At 49.2% G+C, this 19691-nt stretch overlaps 2 protein-coding genes and 1 non-coding gene across 3 annotated transcripts; all 3 read right to left on the bottom strand.

Moving 5' to 3' along the window:
• Positions 1–6257: 6257 nt before the first annotated feature.
• LOC100833327 (CBL-interacting protein kinase 29) lies at positions 6258–8075 on the bottom strand. Its single transcript, XM_010235659.3, has one exon. It carries the CDS (start codon positions 7897–7899, stop codon positions 6565–6567), a length of 1335 nt encoding a protein of 444 aa, XP_010233961.1. The 5' UTR covers positions 7900–8075; the 3' UTR covers positions 6258–6564.
• A 7819-nt stretch (positions 8076–15894) lies between these two features.
• TRNAS-UGA lies at positions 15895–15976 on the bottom strand. The gene has a single exon. It is a non-coding gene; the product is annotated as a tRNA-Ser (tRNA).
• A 259-nt stretch (positions 15977–16235) lies between these two features.
• On the bottom strand, positions 16236–18771 carry LOC100833010 (WEB family protein At2g38370). Its single transcript, XM_010235655.3, has 2 exons — positions 18461–18771; positions 16236–18070 (listed from the first exon to the last, which is right to left on the bottom strand). The coding sequence occupies exons 1-2, from the start codon at positions 18629–18631 to the stop codon at positions 16535–16537; spliced, it is 1707 nt and encodes a 568-aa protein (XP_010233957.1). The 5' UTR covers positions 18632–18771; the 3' UTR covers positions 16236–16534.
• Positions 18772–19691: the final 920 nt, after the last annotated feature.

Raw genomic sequence — 19691 nt, 5'->3', positions numbered from 1 at the left:
TGTTATGTTCTACTCAAGAATTGAAGTTCACCATGTTAAAAATTTATCTTTGACCTGCATCATGATTGTATCCTCCTCCCCTCTGATCTACAGCTCTAGAAGATATCATTACAAAACCTTGTTGGATGGTAGCAACAACTCTTTGCCTAAAAGCCAAAAGGATATGTTTCTTTAGACAGCTATTGGTGTGGCCCAGAAGTAATGCAATGCTTTTGTTCTCTTTAGGCACTTGCAGATATCATGGGGGAGGGTAGGAAGTAGTCTCATTTTACAGCTATAATATTGTATATTAAGCACTTAGCGAGATGCTAACATCCAGACTATAGGCCAAGCACCTGAGGGCAGAGATTCTTGCGTCGCTGTAGACTGTGGTAGTTGATTCACCCCCTACTCCTGTAGTCTTGTGATGATGGTCCAGAATTCCATGCACCTAACTGAATCATTGATGATGATCGGTAGGTGTGTGTTTTTGTGCGCCCTCGCGATGAACTTGAAGTCCTGAACAACTTGGCAAGTGGCTCATTTTAATCCACTAAGGCTTTGGCGAGTTTTACTTGAGAGAGTTCGGCAACAATTGATCTGTTCTATTTTTTTACTTGGAAACAGAGACAAAGATGGGACGAGGAAAGCAGTCTGTAGCACGAAGAACATACTCCTATCTTATACTCCTACTACTTGATATTCATTTCTCACCAATCTCACTCTATCAGCTTGTCATTGCCCTGTGATGAGAAGGACTGAAACCTGCTCCAAACCTTAACCTCAACAGGAAATTCAAGAATATTCTTCACTCAAACCGGACTGATGGATGCAGCACACGGACTGAAGAATGATTAAGTTAGCACAACTTGGCCATGCATTGTGCTCACGCAGCTCGCCCGGGCCCGGCAAGCAAACAAAGACTCGTCGGTGTGTGTAGAAGAGATGGTGAAGGTGTATTATCATCACCACCATTCATTCATCAGTGGCTTCAGGAAAGGGCACTCGCACTTGCAGTCTGTTGCGAGGGCCCCTGCAATAATTGTACCTCCCTGTTGCTTTCCGTTCAGGCAAACAGAGCAAGAGGGACCTCGAGTGTGATGGGAAATGAGAAGGACTTTGTCGGTTTAGGGGATTATTTGAACTAGTTATGCTGGGGGCAGCAGCTTCTCAGCACAAAAAACACCACCCAACCCGCTGTTCATTACAGATACCAGTAGTCGGCAGCATACAACCGAAACCAGACGCTATTGAGATTAACTAACCCACACGTTCCTCCAGTGAACAGCATCTTCGTTAACTGTAGCTTGTGCAGATTCATCGTCTGAAGCACCCAAGAAGAGTTTTTCTGTTTGCAAGAAAGGCCAGCGATTTGCGGTGCGCCCGCAAGCAAGGGCCTGCAATGCATACTATGAGCTGCGTGGGCCGCGATTCGGCGAGCACCTGCAAGGGCCTGCGTCCTATGAGCTGCGTGGGACGCGACGCGTGAAGCACCTGGGCCATCCTATCACTTCGGCGAGGTGTTTCTGTTGGTGGAGTACGAGCCCAGGCCACGCCCAAAAAGCCTCGGGCCCTCCACTGGCGGGTGCTCCTCCCATTACCGATTGAGCATTTGACTTTGCGTGGGCCTGGACACGCTCGGATGGGCCCTCATCTTCCTTTTCTCTCGGAGTATTATCTGAGCCGGCCTACTATCTGCACTCTGCACCGCGTGCAGGCCCGCAGTTTGGCTACGACGGGATGCGCTGCGCGTGAGCGTTTGGACCGTGGACCGTGGCCCATGAACAGCAGACCCCGCGAACGCGAAGCCCGTCCCGGCGTCACTTTGCGCACAACCTGCACCGGCTCAATTTCCTGGTGCACCCTGGTGTCATTTTCGGCAAAAATTTCAGAACAATTTTGTATTTTCGTTATGTTAAAAATGGAAAGGGAGGAGATACCGGGTTGAAAAAAAAATTCAGAACGATGAAACTACCACGGTTTATTCGCAGACTCACCGGACGCAGACGGACGGTGTGCCTGAGTCCATCACGAACTCCGTGAGGTCAAGTTAATGGCACAAGCGACTCAAATTTGTTCAAATATGAATTTATCTATATTCAAAAAACGTTTATATACGTGTAATATTTCGTCAGGACGGTAGCACGTACATTGTAACTGCAGCCGCCGATCTGCACCTAAATCATTGCAGGGATTACTATAACCAGTACTCCATATTATAATTCCGTTGATTGGATCCGCATGCAGACGATCCATCACAACAGTTCCGAGTTTCCGGACGCGCCTAACCAATTATTAGGCAGGTGATCCCTCCGCCCCGTCACCATGTGTTCATGTGATCGGTACATACAGACGCTCCTGATCCCTCCGACCGAGTTTCACCTGATAAATGAACACCACATGCAAGTGACTGATCATATGAGCTGTGCCCGTACGTACGTACACGCCTGCATCTGCATGCCTGGCTGGCTGGCAAACCGGCAGCAGTACCACCATCGTTTCTCCTTCAGATGGTTGGTGACAGACAGTTTTTGATAGCCCGGTAGGAATCTCGATCTATCCGAATGATACGGCCGCCGCATTATCACTAGCACACGGCTCTTCTTTCCTTTCACTTCGCTTTCCTTTCCAGCTGGGCTAGTTAAGTTACCATCTTGTACGTACGGTGGACACACAAGTCACTGTCCGGTTTAAAGTTTAAACGCGCCCATTTGCGTCCACAATTCGTCTTCTTCTTCTTCTTCTTCCTTTGTGTGGCTGTCATACCTTGATGCTGGCCAATCAATGCATAATATGCGTTCATGGCGGCGTCAAATGAGCCGTCAAGTTAATTACTCACAAGCTGTGTTCGAATTCGTCTAGTCCTGTCCATCTCGTTCATCACATGGGCAGCTACCGCTGCTTCCCATCACGTACGCGGTACGTCATTGTCGCGTAAACATTATCTTATCTGCATCTGTAGTAGTATCACAGCGCGAGCATATCTCGTCGCAGAATATGCCGTGCTGCTTATACATACACATCGTCTGCTTGGCTTGACGGAGACCCGTCAGCAGCCGTGCCGTGCGATATGACTCTCACAGGGCCGAGAACTGTCTTGTCGGGAGCTCAATTAGGCCGCTGTCATAGCGCCAGTCAGGCAGTCAGTCGCCACATAACAATGGCTGGTTAAGCTGATGTTTGCCGGCCGGCCACACATCAGAAGCGCAGCCCTGACAGACGCCGAATGGCATGGAATTAATCTCAATTGAGCATTGCTGATATGCCTTTCTTGCTCTCTTTCAGAGCAAGAGCTACGCACGTACTCCAGATGGAATCGAATGGCATAGATTATTAGACTCGTTGGTGTGTCTGACTGACTGGATTTATGCAAGAATTGTTAGCCTGTTGTCACTGACAGCATTGTTTTAGTTAAGAGTATCCTGTACTTCTCTTCCCTTGGATATAAAAAACACCAATCATGAAACAAGGGTCGCTGATGCGTCCCATCACATGGCGCCACGCGTTGTTTACATATATACGGGGTTAAGATATAATACTACTGCTAATTAACACTGTCGAGGTCAGTGAGGTATAATGTTAGGCTTCTCCAATCCAAGTTCGTCAGCAGCAGCATCACCTGATGGGAATGTGGATGCACGTTGCAATAATTGAGTAAGAAATTGGTACGGAGTAATGAGGAGGGTTGAAACTTGAAAGCAGGGCAGTATATGGCTCGAATGGAGCTGGGGTTCAGTAGAAAATGTCCAAGATCATTTCACGAGAGGTGAGGTGGCACGTTGATTGATAAGGAGACAGCGCTATATGATACATTTGGAGCTGGGGTTCAGAAGAAAATGTCAATTTTTGGCTGAGTATGACTATGAACTGGTGCCCTTTTCTTATCACTGACAGAGAGCAAGATTTGTTAGGATTATACACCATATTTTGCACATTTCACTAACGACGTTATTCAGTTCTTCTTCTTCTTCCTTGGATGCAGTCTAGAAGCCTGTCTAAGTTAGTTGGATTTTCCCTTTCAGTAGTAAACTGTTCTGTTCGCATCTTGGATGTCAGCAGGGCCAATCAACTCGTATTATATACACATCGAAGTCGTGTACAGACAACTCAAGATCAGTCTGTTGTTACTTCACAGACCAGCTTTCTTTTCATCTAAAAAACACAAGCTCCTCTTCAGAACACAAGCTACCGTACATACATATTTTCCTCCGTGGCCAGTCATGACATGAAACAACGGTGACTGATGAGTTCCTCCCTCCATTTCACAAAGAATGGCGCCCACGTTTTTCGAGATCGAACTTTGACCAATGATTAGACCAATTGTATGTAGATTATATGTTACAAATTTTATATCGTTGGAAAGGTTTTTGAAATACGAATCCAATGATATAATTTTTGTAACACATAAGCCTCAAATCATTAGTCTAATTGTCGGTCAAAACAAAATCTTGAAGTGCGTGCGTGTCATTTTTTGTGAAATAGAGGGAGTACATCACAACGGCTAAAAAGAAGAAGAGAACTACTCACACCCAAGAAGAAGATCCAAAATAACACAAACCCCCACTCTTGCAAGTTCGTCAGCACTATCATCCATCACTCGATCAGTGGGTTCAATTCGCTTCTTCTTCTTCTAATCATTGTACTGTTGGAGCATGTGGGTGCACGTTGCAATGATTGAGTAAAAAAGGGAAGCGAGCAATGTCTCGAGCGGTCGTCATTTCACGCCCAATTATGAGACGTGAGGTGGCCGATTGATAAGGACACAGCGCTATACGATTACAGTACAGCAATAATGCTGCCACAGAGGACACCGCCACCGCACAGATGAAGATCTTGTGGCCAGCAACTAACTGTAAATATAAAGACCGGTAAGTCCAAGTTTTATCTCTGTCCTATGTTTGTGTCAGTGGCTAATCGATGGCCGGCCTGAGAACCACTAGCTAGTTCTGTGTAACATGTTTTTCTTCTGATTTTGGTTGTATTGTTGTGTTTTTGGATTTTTGTCTGGAACAGGCCGGTCGCATTCCTTCGTTGTGGTGCACGCAGGATCACTTTCTGTCCACTTCGAGGACGATTTAAATAAATCCTGGGGATGGTATTTGTGGTCGACTGGGACGTCAGTTTTTGGATTCTGGTGATTCACAGAGTGTGTTCAGTTATTCCTGTACAGGCAGTTGTTGGGGGGGGATAGAACTTGCCTGTGCACGGAACATGTGTCGAAGACGTAGCAACTTGGGGGTCCGTTCCAAATGGGTGTCCTCGGCCCCTTTTTCCACGCAAACAGACCCATCGACCCAGGTTAGCATCGCGCCCGTCTCGTCGTGTCCCATCATCCTGTGCATTCCTGTGGGTGAAATCCGCCGGGAAAATGCAGTGTTCCAAAAGGGTTGTAGCAGCCGATTCGCCTGTTTTTCTGACCGATTGCCACGGTTATCCGCTCGCCGTCGCGGTTCGAGACACCAGCGTGCACGGCACCAAACACGTAGTAGTACAGTACTCTTGCGCTTGTCCCGACGGCACCGGAGCCATGGAAACAATGGCAACGAAGGCGGCGTTGGCTTGCCGGTCCTGACTCCTGAGCCGCGTCACGGCTCAGCAGAGCCAAGCTTCTTCTTTCTTTTTCTTTTTCATTCTTTCTAGGTGGTTTAGATTGACAGGATTTGGGAATTTGGACCACCAAGGACGACCGGAGCACATGGCGTCAGTCAATCGGTGAGAAGATCTCAGCATGGGTCTGATGGGTATCAGCGGCCTGTAGGACGGACCAAACGGAAAATGAGGAGTGATCGATCGACCCCCTACTCCTTATCTTGGTAGGCCACCGGTGCTATCATAATCCAGAGGTTTGGTGCATCCATCCAGTGTTCAGATCAGATCAGATCTCGCAGCTCGCCTATATGCACACAGACTACGCGGCACCGTGCTGCTTGCCATGGTTATCACCCACCGGCGTATGATATGACGGAGAAGACAAGGCAACGACAAAATAACGTTAGGTGGCCGGTGGCCCGTTGGGAGAGAGCCGCCGTGCCGTGCCATATGCTAGGGACGGAACTGTACAAGGGATACGGAAGGATCCGTATGAGTATTCCATGGTTGGCCGGCCCCGTAAAACTCCGCTGGCGACGCGTCCAAAACATCGATACTGTACGCTGGAGTAGAAAATCATATCGAGTCGATCTTGCTTAAGCTCCGACAGACACTATGGTTGACTCCGGCGCGTAGGCCCCGGCAAAAAAAAGGGGAACTAAAATCTGCGTTTCAGCTGACGACGACGATTTTTTTTTTGTGGTCTCCAGTTGGCAATGGATTTCTTCGCATCATCATAAATGATGCATTTGTACAGGTAGCCCGAGGTGCTGGCATCATCAGTCAATGTGGCAGTCACATTAACACGGGCCAGAACAAGAGAAAACGCGAAAGAACCCAAATCAGCAGCGTCATCAGTTCATCACACTGCCAAGTTCCAACCAACACTGAACCAAAAACAATCATCTTTTTCTCTCTCAATTTTAGAAGCACGCAACGCAACGCGACGCAACGCACGCGCCGTGCCCGGCTCACCCCTCGGCGGCAGCTCTCTCATCAGAGCGCTGCCGCCGGGGCCTTCATGGCCGGCTCGAGCCACTCCTTCCAGAACCTCGCGGCCTCATCGCCATGGCCTTTAGCCACCTCCACCACGGACACCTCCTCCGCAATCCTAAACACTATCACCTTCGCCACAACGCCGCCATTACCGGACTCCACGAACACCACCCCACCGCCGCCGCCATTGCCAGCCTTCCCTTCCTTCTTCCTCACTTGGAACCCCGCCTTCCTCCCAACCTCCTCCACCCGTCCCATCACCTTCGCCGCGGGCTCGCCCACGAACACCCTCTCCCGGCCCGGCCCGGCCCCGAACATCCCCGACAAATCCGACCCCGGCGAGAAGCCCAGGATGTCGAACGCCGTCATCTCCCGGCCCATCATGTCTTCCTCTTCCTTGAACTCTTCTTCCTCGTCTTCGTCCCGCATCAGATCCGCGAGCTCGCCCTCGCTAGCCCCGCCGCGGAACCAGGGGTGGGACAGGATCCCGTCGGCGCTGACCCGGGTGGCCGGGTTCGGGTCGAGGATTCTGCGGAGCAGGTCGCGGAGCTCCCGCGAGAACCACGGCGGGCACCGGAACCGGCCCGCGTAGATCTTGCGGTACATGTTGACGAGGCTGGCGTCGTTGAAGGGCAGGTAGCCGGCGGCGAGCACGAAGAGCACCACGCCGCAGGACCAGAGGTCCACCTTGGCCGGGTCGTACCCTTGCTTCGCCAGGATCTCCGGCGCCACGTACGCCGGGGTGCCGCACAGCGTGTGTTGTTGTTGTTGGGGGGGATTGGAGTGATTGGGGGAGATTATTGTGCCGAGGCCGAAGTCGGCGACCTTGAGGCTGCCATTGGCGTCGAGGAGGAGGTTCTCGGGCTTGATGTCGCGGTGGAAGACGCCCCGGGAGTGGCAGTAGCGGACGGCGGAGATCAGCTGCTGGAAGTAGCGCCTGGCCAGGGGCTCCGCCATGCGGCCGGAGGCGTCCACGAGGGAGAAGAGCTCGCCGCCGGAGGCCAGGTCAAGGACGAAGTGGACCTTCTTCCGGGTGCCGAGGATCTCGTGGAGCCGCACCACGTGCCGGTGCCGCAGCCGCCGGAGGATCGCCGCCTCGCGCTCGATGGCGCCGCCGCCGCCGGAGCCCGGGTTCGGGAACGACTTAATGGCGACGTCGCCGCCATTGACGAGGTCGCGGGCCTGGTACACCTTCGCCGAGGCCCCGCGGCCCAGCATGGCGCCGAGCTCGTACCTGCCGCCGAGGACGACGACGGCGTTGGCGGCGGAGGAGTCGTCTGCTGCTGGGGCTGCCGCCGCCGCGGAGGGTGGGACGGGGCTGGCGGCGGGCGGCATCGCGGCGGCGGCGTCTGCTCGGCCGGCGCCGTCGTAGTGCTCGGTCGCGACTGTGGGGGAGTAATTTTCTCCGCCGCGGACAGGACGAAGACGAAAAAGGCGGAGACTTTTCTTTGCTCTCGGTTTCTGCGCTGTGCTGTTGTTTGGAGTTCGAGTTGGAGTTTGGTTGAAGACGATCCCTCCGCTGTGCACTCACGGGTCGGTATTTATGCGAGTCTCTGGGGAAGAAGCGGGCCCGGCTCTCAGACTCTCAGTTAGGAAAGCGACGATGACAGGTGGGGCCGGGTCCCGATTAGGAAAGCGGGTTATGACAGGTGGGACCGTTCTATTGCAGCATGAACAGCTGCTGTTGGCGTGGCAGCAGGGAAGTTTCCTGTAATCGGCTGAGCAGGATCCCTGATTGTTACTACATTATTGTTTACATTTATTATCCAGATTAAGAGATACTCCTGGACGTATTTTGCTGCATGGTACGGTCTGGATGGATGGATGCACGTACGGTGGTTGATTAATTAGTGCTGCAACTAGAAGCGTGTGCTAGCTGTTGCTGTTTGAGTTTAAAGGCGAAGGTGTTTGGACGGCTTACAACTCTGGTTATTGGTGGCTCAGAAGGAATTTATAGTTATGAGGTTTTTAACTTCCAAGGGTGATGATCATGCGTACCTTTCAAAGAGAACAAGGTGACAATGTGTGCTTCTTTTGTGTCCATGGCATGTGCTGGCGACTTGTGTTACGCATTTGATTCAGGGTCATGTGATTAGATATTTCCAATAATTAGAAACAATGCATGTACTGTGGAGCAGCTGTTAATAGGGGATATATTAATTTCTCCTATTGTTGCAAGTTTGGAACAAGCAAACGCTATGTTACCACACAAGTAAGAAACATATGTGTAAGAGCAAAAAAACATTTAATTCAAGTTTTCTTGCTTGGTGGCAAAAACACTTTCCAGCTTCAAAACCTGGCGCGACACCAAACTCTGTATCTCTCCACATAAATAACAATATCTTTCTATTAACATATTTTCTTGTCAAAGATTTTTATTTTTCAAAGGATTTTCGGTTGCTTGGTACGTTTTCGTTGCACGTACGGTGGTTGTTGACTAGCTGTAGTACTAGCGTGTGCTGTACTGCTGCTGTTGCTGTTTGAATTGAAGATGGGGTGTGTTTTGGACGGTCAAGTTTCAATGTTAAGGTTATTAGTGGCCGTGGAAGAATTAATTCATAGCTGTGAGATTTCACTAACTTTCAATGTTAAGACTACGTGTGTGTTGTGTCCATTCACGTGGTTGGGGACTTGTGGCTGTGTGGTTCGCATTTTATTTTCATGATCTTATGATTAGATATTTGCAAGATTGAGAAACAATGCGTGCATATATTCCCCATTTTTGAAGGCGAAACCTATGACGGTGCTGATAGCAGTAGTAGCTGTTAAAAGGGACATGTTTGATGTTTCTCGTGGTTGAATGTTGAGAACAATTGGAACGCCATATATCTCATACAAGTAACCAAAGAAACCAAAGGTGGAAAATAAAACATTTAATAAACGTTTTCTTTGCTTGAAAAAACACACTACTTTCCAGCATCGAAACCCGGTGGCTTACGGACTGGCATGCACACCAAACTCTGTATCTGTCCACATAAAGAACAATATCTTTCTTTTAGATATCGATAAGCAATGATATATCTAAACAAGGAAAATAGAAACAAACCTTTCTGAAGCCACATCCATATATGCATATATAAACGAGATGACGTTTTCAGGATCTTACTGTGGATATGCCGTATGGGCATCGGAGGGCCATGAACAGTCCCCCGGACAAACAAGCAGAGATCCATCCGGTGGGTACCCAGCGTGAGCCGCTCGCCGCACCCAAAAACACGAAAAATGGGAAGCTCGTGGAGAGCCGGGAGCAGGGCATCAACGTCGACTCGTACGTCGGAGTCGCTCCCGTTGCCTTCGAACCAAAGATTTCTACTCTTATTAATTGCTTTCTTCGTATGTGATATCATTCTCTTGCTTTAAGCAAAGTTCTCAAGATAGCAGCACTAACTGCGAGAAATCGACTACACGTTCCCTACTCCTATACCTACTTTTAGCTAGCCGGAGAGCCAATAATGCGGCTACGATACATGTATGTACCGTGCATTGCACCATACGCTGCATGTACCGTGCTATGTACTTACTCCTACATAGTCCCTCCGTTCGTTAAAGAATATCATATTAGTTTTCATTAAGATAAAACTTTGACCATAAATTATTATATTAAAGTGTGATTTATATGTAACCACAAGTATCATGAAGTAGTTTTTATAACGAATCTTACGATACTAATTTTATGTCATATAAAACACATCTTGATATACGTAGTAATTTATGATCAACGTTTTGTCTTAATGAAAGATAATATGCCATTCTTCAAGGAACGGAGGGAGTATGTAGGAGTACGTACATGGTACATGTACGTATGGTGCAATGCACGGTACAATATATTTAATGGCATATTATCCACAAAGCTTTTGTTTTCCATTTTATGTACTTCATCTCGAACCAGTAAATACATGCCACGAGTAGCATTGGAGTATTCTTTTGCCTGAAGCTATGTTGTAGCCTGTATGTGCTATGAAAGTGAAACAGGTCGATTTCGACAAAACAGACCTCGTGGTCAAACTATTTCGTCAGATGAACCCCACACGAAACTATTTCACAGGGATAACTTTTTTGTTTACCGCCCGACACCGAGGCGTTATCATATATAGCTCAACGCCACTTCCTTAAGCGCTATACACCTGGCAGCGCGGCCAAACGGGGCCACCCCAGGCCCCACACGTGGTCATTTAACTTCTAAGAGAAGGGCGATGTGTACTGATGCATAGCGTCTGTGTGTAAGGCGTTACCCTGCACTGGGCCTAATTTTTTGCATAAATACCAGAGAGAGATGGGACGAGTATGCTTATTTCTACACTATTTTGCCCCTGATGTACTGCATGTCTCACCTCTCTCACATCTACTGCATGCAAGCCTTCCGTTCATGTACGGGGCCGCATAACGCGGGTGCTAAACATTTTTGGAGAAATTGCTTTGCCCCCGCGACCCTGCCTTTTGTCTACTCCATGCCTCCTTCGTTGTAGTGTGTGCTTTCCAATCATGCTTTCTCTCCGCTTATTGCAGCCAGCTGATCATGCTAGCATGCTGCAGGTCGTTTGGATAGGGCGTTTGGAAGGGCGTTTGGAAGGCTTGCATGCAGTAAAGGGCAGGGAGGCGAGGCGTGCAGTATAAAAATAAGCGTCCCAGTTCTATTTGGTATTCATGCAAAAAGTTAGGCGTAGTACGGGGCGTAAGGCCTTACACACAGACGCTATGCTCTGATGTATAGCGCCCTGTCCTTAGACGTTAAATGACCACGTGTGGGGCTTGGGCTGGCCACGCTGACCAGGCCTGCTCACGCTGACAGGGTCATAGCTCCAAAAGATGTGACGCATTGCTAGTTACTATAACGCCTTGGTGCCGGACGCTGAGCAAAAGGGTTGTTCTTGTGAAATAGTTTCGCGCGGGATTCATCGACGTGAAACACGGGGCAGTCAACCATGAAAGTTATGTATTCACGTGAGATGCGTTATTCAATAATTTGCTCCTCTCCAACAGATATAAAATAAACTAAGTCTGCGAGTCCAATTGGGGCAAGTATTGGGCGTCGTATCGTAGATTCGTAGTCCAGATTGGCAAGTGGCACCGGCATGCAAGCAGAGCTTATTAGCTTCCGGTTCCGAACCAGCTGGAGTTTGGTCCAATTAGACTGTTGGTTGCCTTTGTTTGATCATTAGGTACAAGCTACTAGTAAGCTTACACAGTTGTCGTCGTTGATGAGAGTTGAACATGCTTATCAAAATGATACTACACTCCAGTTGTTCTTCCCAGCCGGCACGTTGCTGGCAACAAGTTGTATAAGTCAGTCAGAACGAGAGGTGTATGCACGCGTACGAGCTCTGGAATGCACGCGCGTTTGCCGTGTGCAGACTCTAGCTAGCTCTTTGTCGTGCCAATACGGCAAGTTAAGTAAAATGCACGCGCCGGCTGTGTATATACACTAGAAACGTACGTACTCGATCGAGCATTTTGACAAGAAAGAGTTTTGTAATTTAGCTTGGTTTTTTTCTTTCTCGGCGAGGAATTAATGCGGCAAATAATTTCTCATCGATTTCCCGTGGCTGTTCCTTTCCGCCGACGTTACATCATCACACCCCGAATTATTCAGCCGGTAATTAATTTAAATTTATTCTCGGGCTCTCTCGACCTCAGGAAATATCCACCATTTTTCTACGATTTCATTGACCAGTGTACCGCACCACGCCATGGAACCATGCAGCTGCCCTGTATCTTCTGGAACATGACAGCAAAGGGGCCGGGAACGGCGGAATCAGCCGTCCGTTTCACGGGTAAATTAGGTGGAAAGCGTTATTAGTTCACACGGTTGCGTCAAAAACCAAATGCGTCACGGCCCAATTAGACCATCAATCTAAGCATATATGTCGTTTTCCCTCTTATAGGCACTGAAAGTGATCAGTGGGAGCTCACTGGAGAGATTTTTGTACCATGCACCGCGTCGCACGTGCAGCCTGTGCCCCTTGGGCACGGCCTGGAGCCCTTTTTTTTTTATCTACGTGCGAAAACAGAGATTTGGAGTTTTGCTGCCATGGAAAATTGGTAACAAACGCACGCGCCGGTAGTCTCTGTTGTTGCCACGGAAAAATCTTAACATGTTACATCGATCGACGTATCGACCGGCTTATACGATACGTGTGTCTTTTCTGGTGGCGCAATTTCCTAATTTTCAACTACCTTGCAGCTTGTGTGTTTAATTGCTCGATCGGAAGCTTCCTTCGGTCGTTCCGCTTCGATCGATCGATCGATCCAATTAATCCTGGGATTCGGAGATCGAACGACAATCCAGAGCGCGGTTCCAGCTCTTGTATGACGGTGGTTGATTGCCCGTCAGGCACGTCCAACTGTTTTGGCGTGGAGAAAGGCGGACTTGTCCGACAGTCGGTAAAAGGTTGTGCAGTTAAATAAGTATCCCGGGAAGTATTAACAGGTTCACACGGGCGCGTCAAACCGAAGACATCACGGCCTAACTAGACGTACCATTCCAATTTGAGAAAGGGGGTCGCTGTTTCGATGAAAATGCTCACTGAAAAAGGGCGCAATCATATCATGATCTACGGTGCTGCAGAGCACCGGGCACCTGCGTCGCGTGCTGCTTCCTCTTAATTCTTGTCTTAAATTTGATCAAAAATAAATGTATCTATTTTAAAAAAAATCTAGATACATATAATATTTTGATAAAAATTATGTAACGGAGAGGGTGCACGGCCGTTGGTTAAGGTAAAGCTTCGATAACAGCGTGCCCGCACGGCACTGGCAGGCCGGCATCCGTCGTCTGAAAATGTGAAGCACACCACCTTAAAAATAAACAATCCCGGCGCCGCCTTACGACGTCAACCGTGTAAACATTTCCTACTTACCGCGTAGAACATAACAGCCGTGTTAGCAACGTTTTTGACAGCGCCCTGCGAGCGCGTCTAGTAAAAAGATCCCCATTCCATTTTCTCACGGTGGCCGGCTAGGACACAAATTTTCTATCCCCGCATGCACGTACAAACAACAACAACAACAGAAGTAGAAGAAGAAGAAAAAAAACTTCGCCGGTCGTCGCCGTTGCAGACCGGATATCCTTGGATCGGGAAATGCGCCGCCGCCCAAAGAGGAGAAGAAGAAGAAGAGGTTTCCAAAGTTAGGTTAATTCAGAGGTCGGCTGCCCGACTCGATCGTGCATGCAGTTGCAGGCAAAGAGCAGCAGCAGCTTTGCGTGGAAGTTTCCTCCGCTCGACCACATTTATGCGAGTCAAGGACCAGGACAATGCGTACATAATTCCAACCAATTGACGGTGGGTAATTACGACGATGCACACACAATTAATCCAGAACCAGGACACGTTCGTCCACAACGCGTCCTGCCCGTCGTTCGTTGGACACGTCCAACCGTTTAGGTGTCGACAAAGGTGGCCTTGTTCTCGTACAGTGCCCCGCACCGACCGGCGCATGCATGTGTGCTTCTGACCCCGGACGCGTCGCGGTCGCCCGTACTACTATACGATTCTGCTTTTGCTTTACGTTGATGTATGATGTGCGGTTTATTTTAACGGGGGTTTAATCCAGGACCGCTCGCCGTGATTCGCGTGTCACAGCCTCTCTGAGCTCTCGTAGGCCCTTCTGCTTTGATCTGAAAACGATATAAGCTGGACACATGGACACCGACCGATGGATCGATAGGTAGATATAATCTGGTGGCTGTGGGGGCAGGAGTGTACTGTAGCACGCTGTGTACGTAGGGCTGGGAATCGAAGGCTGTACTGGCTGCTCTAGATGAGTAGGACTAGTACGTGGCTGTGTGGCGTGGAGCTGAAGCACAGGATGCATTCACCGATCCTTCTATCACCGGCCGGTTGGTACACTGCCCCAATACGTACTGTACTACTGTGGTCACTGGTCACTGGTCACTCCGTGGTGGAGAAATTGGAGACTATGGTTAGTTGGATATATGACGTGGACGGGACACGCGTAGGCATTAGGCAAGAGCATCGTATGGTTGTTCGTACATAATATCTTGATTGATTGAAATGAGTCGGGCTCGAAATCATTATATATGATCATGTTTTTTTGGTAAAGTTTGGTGAGCCTACGTCAGGGTTTGGCTCGTGAAATGTGTCTCAGTGTAAGCAAAGATACACAGATGGGTGTGGCTCCATGTAATGGTAAATTTGTCCCCTCTCAAAGGGACGTGGTGGCTCTCGGTGCTCGGAGAGGTAAAGATTATAGCACGATATTTCTCGAGTCTGGTGTAGCGGTTGACTGAACAAAATGATAATGTATGCCTGCGGCATGGCATATGCAGTACGTGTTGCAAAAGGTGTTCGATCGTGGCGTGACGAAGCGCCTCTGGTTTCTTCTTGCGAGGCTGCTTATGACCCTGAGATTGGAACAACATGCATGCAGGTCGTGCTGACGACTTCTTCAGAAAAAAAAACCCATGGCTAAACGTCTAGAAACTCCAGCAATGCTGCTTTGGCAGAGTACTGGACCAAATGGTTATGGTTTTACTGAACTTACCATTTCCAGTTTTGTTTCTCCATCCGGACTCACCAGTTACCAGTCATCATCTCTAAGATTTGCACCGGCATCCATTAATTGTTTTCAAAGAATCTGCCGAACCCAACGAGAATATCCGTTTCTCGTTTCTGCCACGGAACGGAACCCCTCAAAACTCAAGCGGCACTGCTTGGAACAACAAAAACAGTCGAGTACGTTGAACCTGGACACCCTCTTGCCACAACGACCGTGGCCAGTACGGCGGCGGCACGGCAGGTTAATTTTCGGTCCCATGCAAACAACGTGAACCGCCTTCGTGACGGCGACGGCGGCCGGCCGGCGGCGGCAAAGCGTGCGTTATACGTCCTGAAAGGGATTTCGAACAGCCATGCCTGACCTGATCGAACCTAACCATTACGGGGAAAAGAAAATCTTTCAGGCTTTGATTCACGTCATGCTCATGCGCGCATGTCTGTTCATTCTCATGGCATAGGCACGCACAGCGCTAATTTTTACTCTTGGAAGTGCTTTTAATAGTGTGGGAAATGGTACTTCTGGATGATGTTAAGTACTTCTGCCTGAGTGCTAATAACTGGGGAAAGCATCAAAGCAGGGTTTTTTCTTCAAAAAAAAATAGAGCAGGGTTTTGCATAAGCATAAAAAGCAAGGAAAATGAGGATTGTTTTTGAGTGGATGCAAAACATTGGATGCCTAATGGCTAACGCAGTCCAAAGGCCCAGTCCAGTGAAAAGAGAAGACCTGGTCCAGCGAAAAATGGGACGCTCGGTGTCCATGGAAAGAGAAGGCCCAGCCCAACCAAAAAAGAGACGCCGGGGGGTAAAAAGAACTCGTCGACAGCAGGGATCGAACCTGCGCGGGCGTAGCCCAACAGATTTCAAGTCTGTCTCCTTAACCACTCGGACATATCGACTTGGTGTTCACAAACCTTGTCATGGCTTTAATATTAGTGATAATCTGAGCACAAACATGTTTTGATTTCCTTCACCAACGGCCATATACTCACTCCTCCAAGTCCAGGCACAGAGGATTGAGTCACAAGGGTTTTTATCCAAAATAATACTCGTGTCTCAAATTTGTCCAAATATGGATGTATCTATACCTAAAATGCGTCTAGATACATGTAATGTTTCGGCACTTAATATGGGACGGAGGGAGTAGATGAAACATAGTTTAGAAAAATGAGCTGCTCACATCTTCTATGTTTCATAGAGCACAACTGGTTCATAATTCTACACGATACAGATCCACAAGGTACATGGAACAAAGCTAACTGAACTGATGATATCCTCGTTCATAGAGCACATGATACTAACCTAACTACCCTAATCATCAGCCACATCAGCGAGATATATCAACATGGAGCTACATCCTAGAGATATATCAGAATATCATAGAACCCAGAAACAACATACAGGAACAATATTACGACAGACTCATTAACTAGCTAGTGGTTCCTGCAACATCAGTTCTAATCTGATCCTCTCTTCTTCTTGCTCATGGCTTGTTTTGCCAGGAAAACAGAAAGCCCAGTGAAGGCAAACTTCTTCCTCTTCCCCGAGACTTTCTTGTGAGCACTTGTATCGCTGCTGTATAAGATAGCCTGCCTCCTGTTCAGGATCTGGCCAAGCGAGATACTAGAAGTTTCGCTTGCGTCGTCCGAGATGCTTTTGTCATACCCATCAGGCCCCATCAGCTTCATACTCAGTATTTGCCCGATCGACAGTGTCGGCTTCATCGAGCTGTTTGAAACATCAACGATATCCATGCTATGAGAATCTTTGCGAGGATGTGCTGCATTTTTGAACTTGGGAGAGCCGCGGAACGAGCGCCTCCTGTATCCAGTCTCGGATCGCCATCTACGAAGAGCCTCTTCCACTGCGAACTTCCCTCGGTTGGCAGTATCGACCCTCTTCAGGGCCTCCTTTAGTGCCTTCTTGCATTCCTCAACTTCAATTTTGGCTTCCTCCAGCCTTGTAAGTGATTCGGACTTTGATTGGTTGGCTTCGTCCACATGGACCATGGCAGCTGCAATTTTTCCCCTTGAGCTTTCATCAGCCTCTCGAGCCTTTGAGGCAAGCTCAAAGTACTCTTCCGCTGAAAGGTCCACTCCATCAGAGCTCTGAAGATCTTCAGCTGTGGCTTCACTGCTTAGTAGGGCCTTGATCTCAGCAAGTGCGAGAGCCTCTGCAGCTCTTGCTGCTTCTTCCATCTTCTGGGCTGCAAGACACCTCACTTCAGCGGTGCCTATGGTAGCCTTCGTCTGCTCGATTTCAGCAGCTAACATCATAGCCTCAGATCTCGACGCGTTTGCAGCATTTCGGAGCTGCTCTATCTCAGACGTCATCTTCTTGATCTCGATGAAAATATCAGAGGGATCCTCACGCCTTCTCTGCAGATCCTTCAGCGTCTGCAACTTCTGCGTGGTCTGGTCCAGCTCATCCTCCAGAGAAGAAACCAATGCAGCATCCGAGCACACTTTCTCCCGGCTTCTCTCCACCAAGACCCTCTCCTTCGCTACGTCGTTACGCAGCGACTCGACAGAGGCTCTTATGGCGGCTAGTTCGCTCGTCGTCCTGTTCAAGTTTGATTTGGCCTGCTGAAGCTCCATCAGAACCGAAGCAGGATGCTGCTGCTCTTGCTCATCTTGCACGCCGCACATCTCCACATCGGCTTCGCCGTTTCCCTCAGGCTGCTGCTTCTCTTCAGCTTCTGCAATGGGCACTTCAGTGACGGGCAATGCGCCAGGCATCTCCACATCAGCCTTAACATCTTCCTCAGCCCGCTGCTCTTCAGGTTCTGCAATGGGCACTTCACTGATGGGTGGTAATGTATTCTGAATCTTGAGCTTCAGGTCCGCGATAATCTTCTTGGCAGACTCCAATTCTTTGAGCACATAAAGCGTCTCCCTTTCCTTGACGCCAAGCTCCTTCTCCAGCTGCGCGGTCTGTTCCTCTAGATCGAGGCCCTCTCCTTCTTCTTCAGTCCCCTCGCACTTGCCCTGTTTCTGCAGAACGAAAAGCACCAAAGACACAGATTAGACGACGAACAAAATTACTAGCCGCATTTTCCATCACATGGATGAAAAATTAACAAGCCGCATTTGCCACCGAAAGGATGCAAAATTTACTAGCCGCATTTGGTTGCCACCATATCAAGGACAACAGCTCTGCTCCTAATTAAACTGCGAGCTAACCCAAAGTAGGCAGACACAGCGATACAGCATTTACTCCGTAGATTTACGGTGAGGACAAGTAACTCTGCAGAGGAGGAAACAACAGTAGGGCTCCTTCCTTCCTTCCCCCTCACTATTCCTCGACCGAGTAGCTTTACTAGTAAATCAGGCCAAATATGAGTTGCGGAGGGGAGGAGGAGAGGAGTTGGGGAGGGGCAGTACCTTGTGGTGCGCGAAGATGCGCCTGGCGAGGCCGGAGCTCCAGGCGGCGCTGCCGCCGAAGCGGTCGACGGCCTCGCGCACGGACTCGAACGGCGCCGAGGTGTCGATCTCCGCCCTCCCGCCGCCGACGGCGCACGCCGGGTCCTGCTGCCGCGCCTCCTCGCCGTTCATGGGGACTCGTGCAGTGCAGGTACAGCCGTGCAGCGCGGCGGCAGAGGGTTCTTTGCTGGGGTTCCGTGCCGTTGGGTTCTTGGGTTTGGGCGAAGAGCGAGGGAGAGAACGGAATGGGGAGTCTTGGGTGGAGTGTGTGGTTTGTTTGTTGGGTTTAATAGGAAGCCGTTGACCGGGCCGAGAGCTAGTAGCCGTTTGGTGCTAGCCGTTGGACTTGGCCTCACTCACTCATGCTGCTTGTCAGTGCTCCAGCTCCAGCTTGCCTATGCACGCTTGTCGCTAAACACAACTACAAATATTCAGTCAGACAGATCAGTGGTCCTATGTTAAAATACCACCACGGCTGCTGCTAGTGCTTTTGATAAGTACGAAAAATCTACAAGCGTCTTGTGTTAATTTAGAGTAATTTACTTATCGACCCGGCCCTCTGGAATGCAGGATAGGGAGAGGGCGGCCGTTCCGTTGCACGGCAAAACCTTGTCGAGTGGCTGCACGAGTGAGCTCTGCAATCTCATGAGCTCACTCTCTCTAAGCTTGCTTGCTTGCTTGCATTATTTACCGCTGCCGCGCCGCGCGTCACGAGGAAGCAGCGAAATCGAGCCGTTGCAAACATCAGTCTCACGGGCCACAGCCCACAGGCACAGGTACACGGTCACGCGCTGCCTCTCTAACTCGCCAGTCTCTACGATGACACGACAGGGACAGCGTGGGCTGGGGCTGGGCTTGGGCTGGACACGAGATGGGGGAAGAAATTGTCTATTCGCTACTTGGACTCATAGGTAGACCCATCGGCGGCCCAATAAGGACTGACTTTAGGGCTTTTCACCAGATACGGGTAGCATCTCCGAGCGGCCCAATTTAAGCCCACCCGCCAGTATTTAAGATCAATCCTCCAATATCCTCTCAATAAAAAAAAATCCTCCAATAACGGATACATCATTCAAACACAATTGTCTGTTTGTTTTTTCATTTACCAATCATCTGCAGCCTGATTTTCTTTTTCAAATAGCCTGCTATTTATACTCCCTCCCGATTCATAAAGTTGATACAAATTTGTATT

This window comes from Brachypodium distachyon, chromosome 1, assembly GCF_000005505.3.
Source record: "Brachypodium distachyon strain Bd21 chromosome 1, Brachypodium_distachyon_v3.0, whole genome shotgun sequence".
Taxonomy (NCBI): Eukaryota; Viridiplantae; Streptophyta; class Magnoliopsida; order Poales; family Poaceae; genus Brachypodium; species Brachypodium distachyon.
This window is presented reverse-complemented; position numbering and strand designations above follow the sequence as displayed.

Excerpts from the sequence above, each read along its gene's own strand:
- LOC100833327 (XM_010235659.3), bottom strand. The coding sequence starts at position 7,899 with ATGCCGCCCGCCGCCAGCCCCGTCCCACCCTCCGCGGCGGCGGCAGCC.
- LOC100833010 (XM_010235655.3), bottom strand. The coding sequence starts at position 18,631 with ATGAACGGCGAGGAGGCGCGGCAGCAGGACCCGGCGTGCGCCGTCGGC. Across the intron at positions 18,071-18,460 it reads GCATCTTCGCGCACCACAAG|AAACAGGGCAAGTGCGAGGG; the intron begins GTACTGCCCCTC and ends TTCGTTCTGCAG.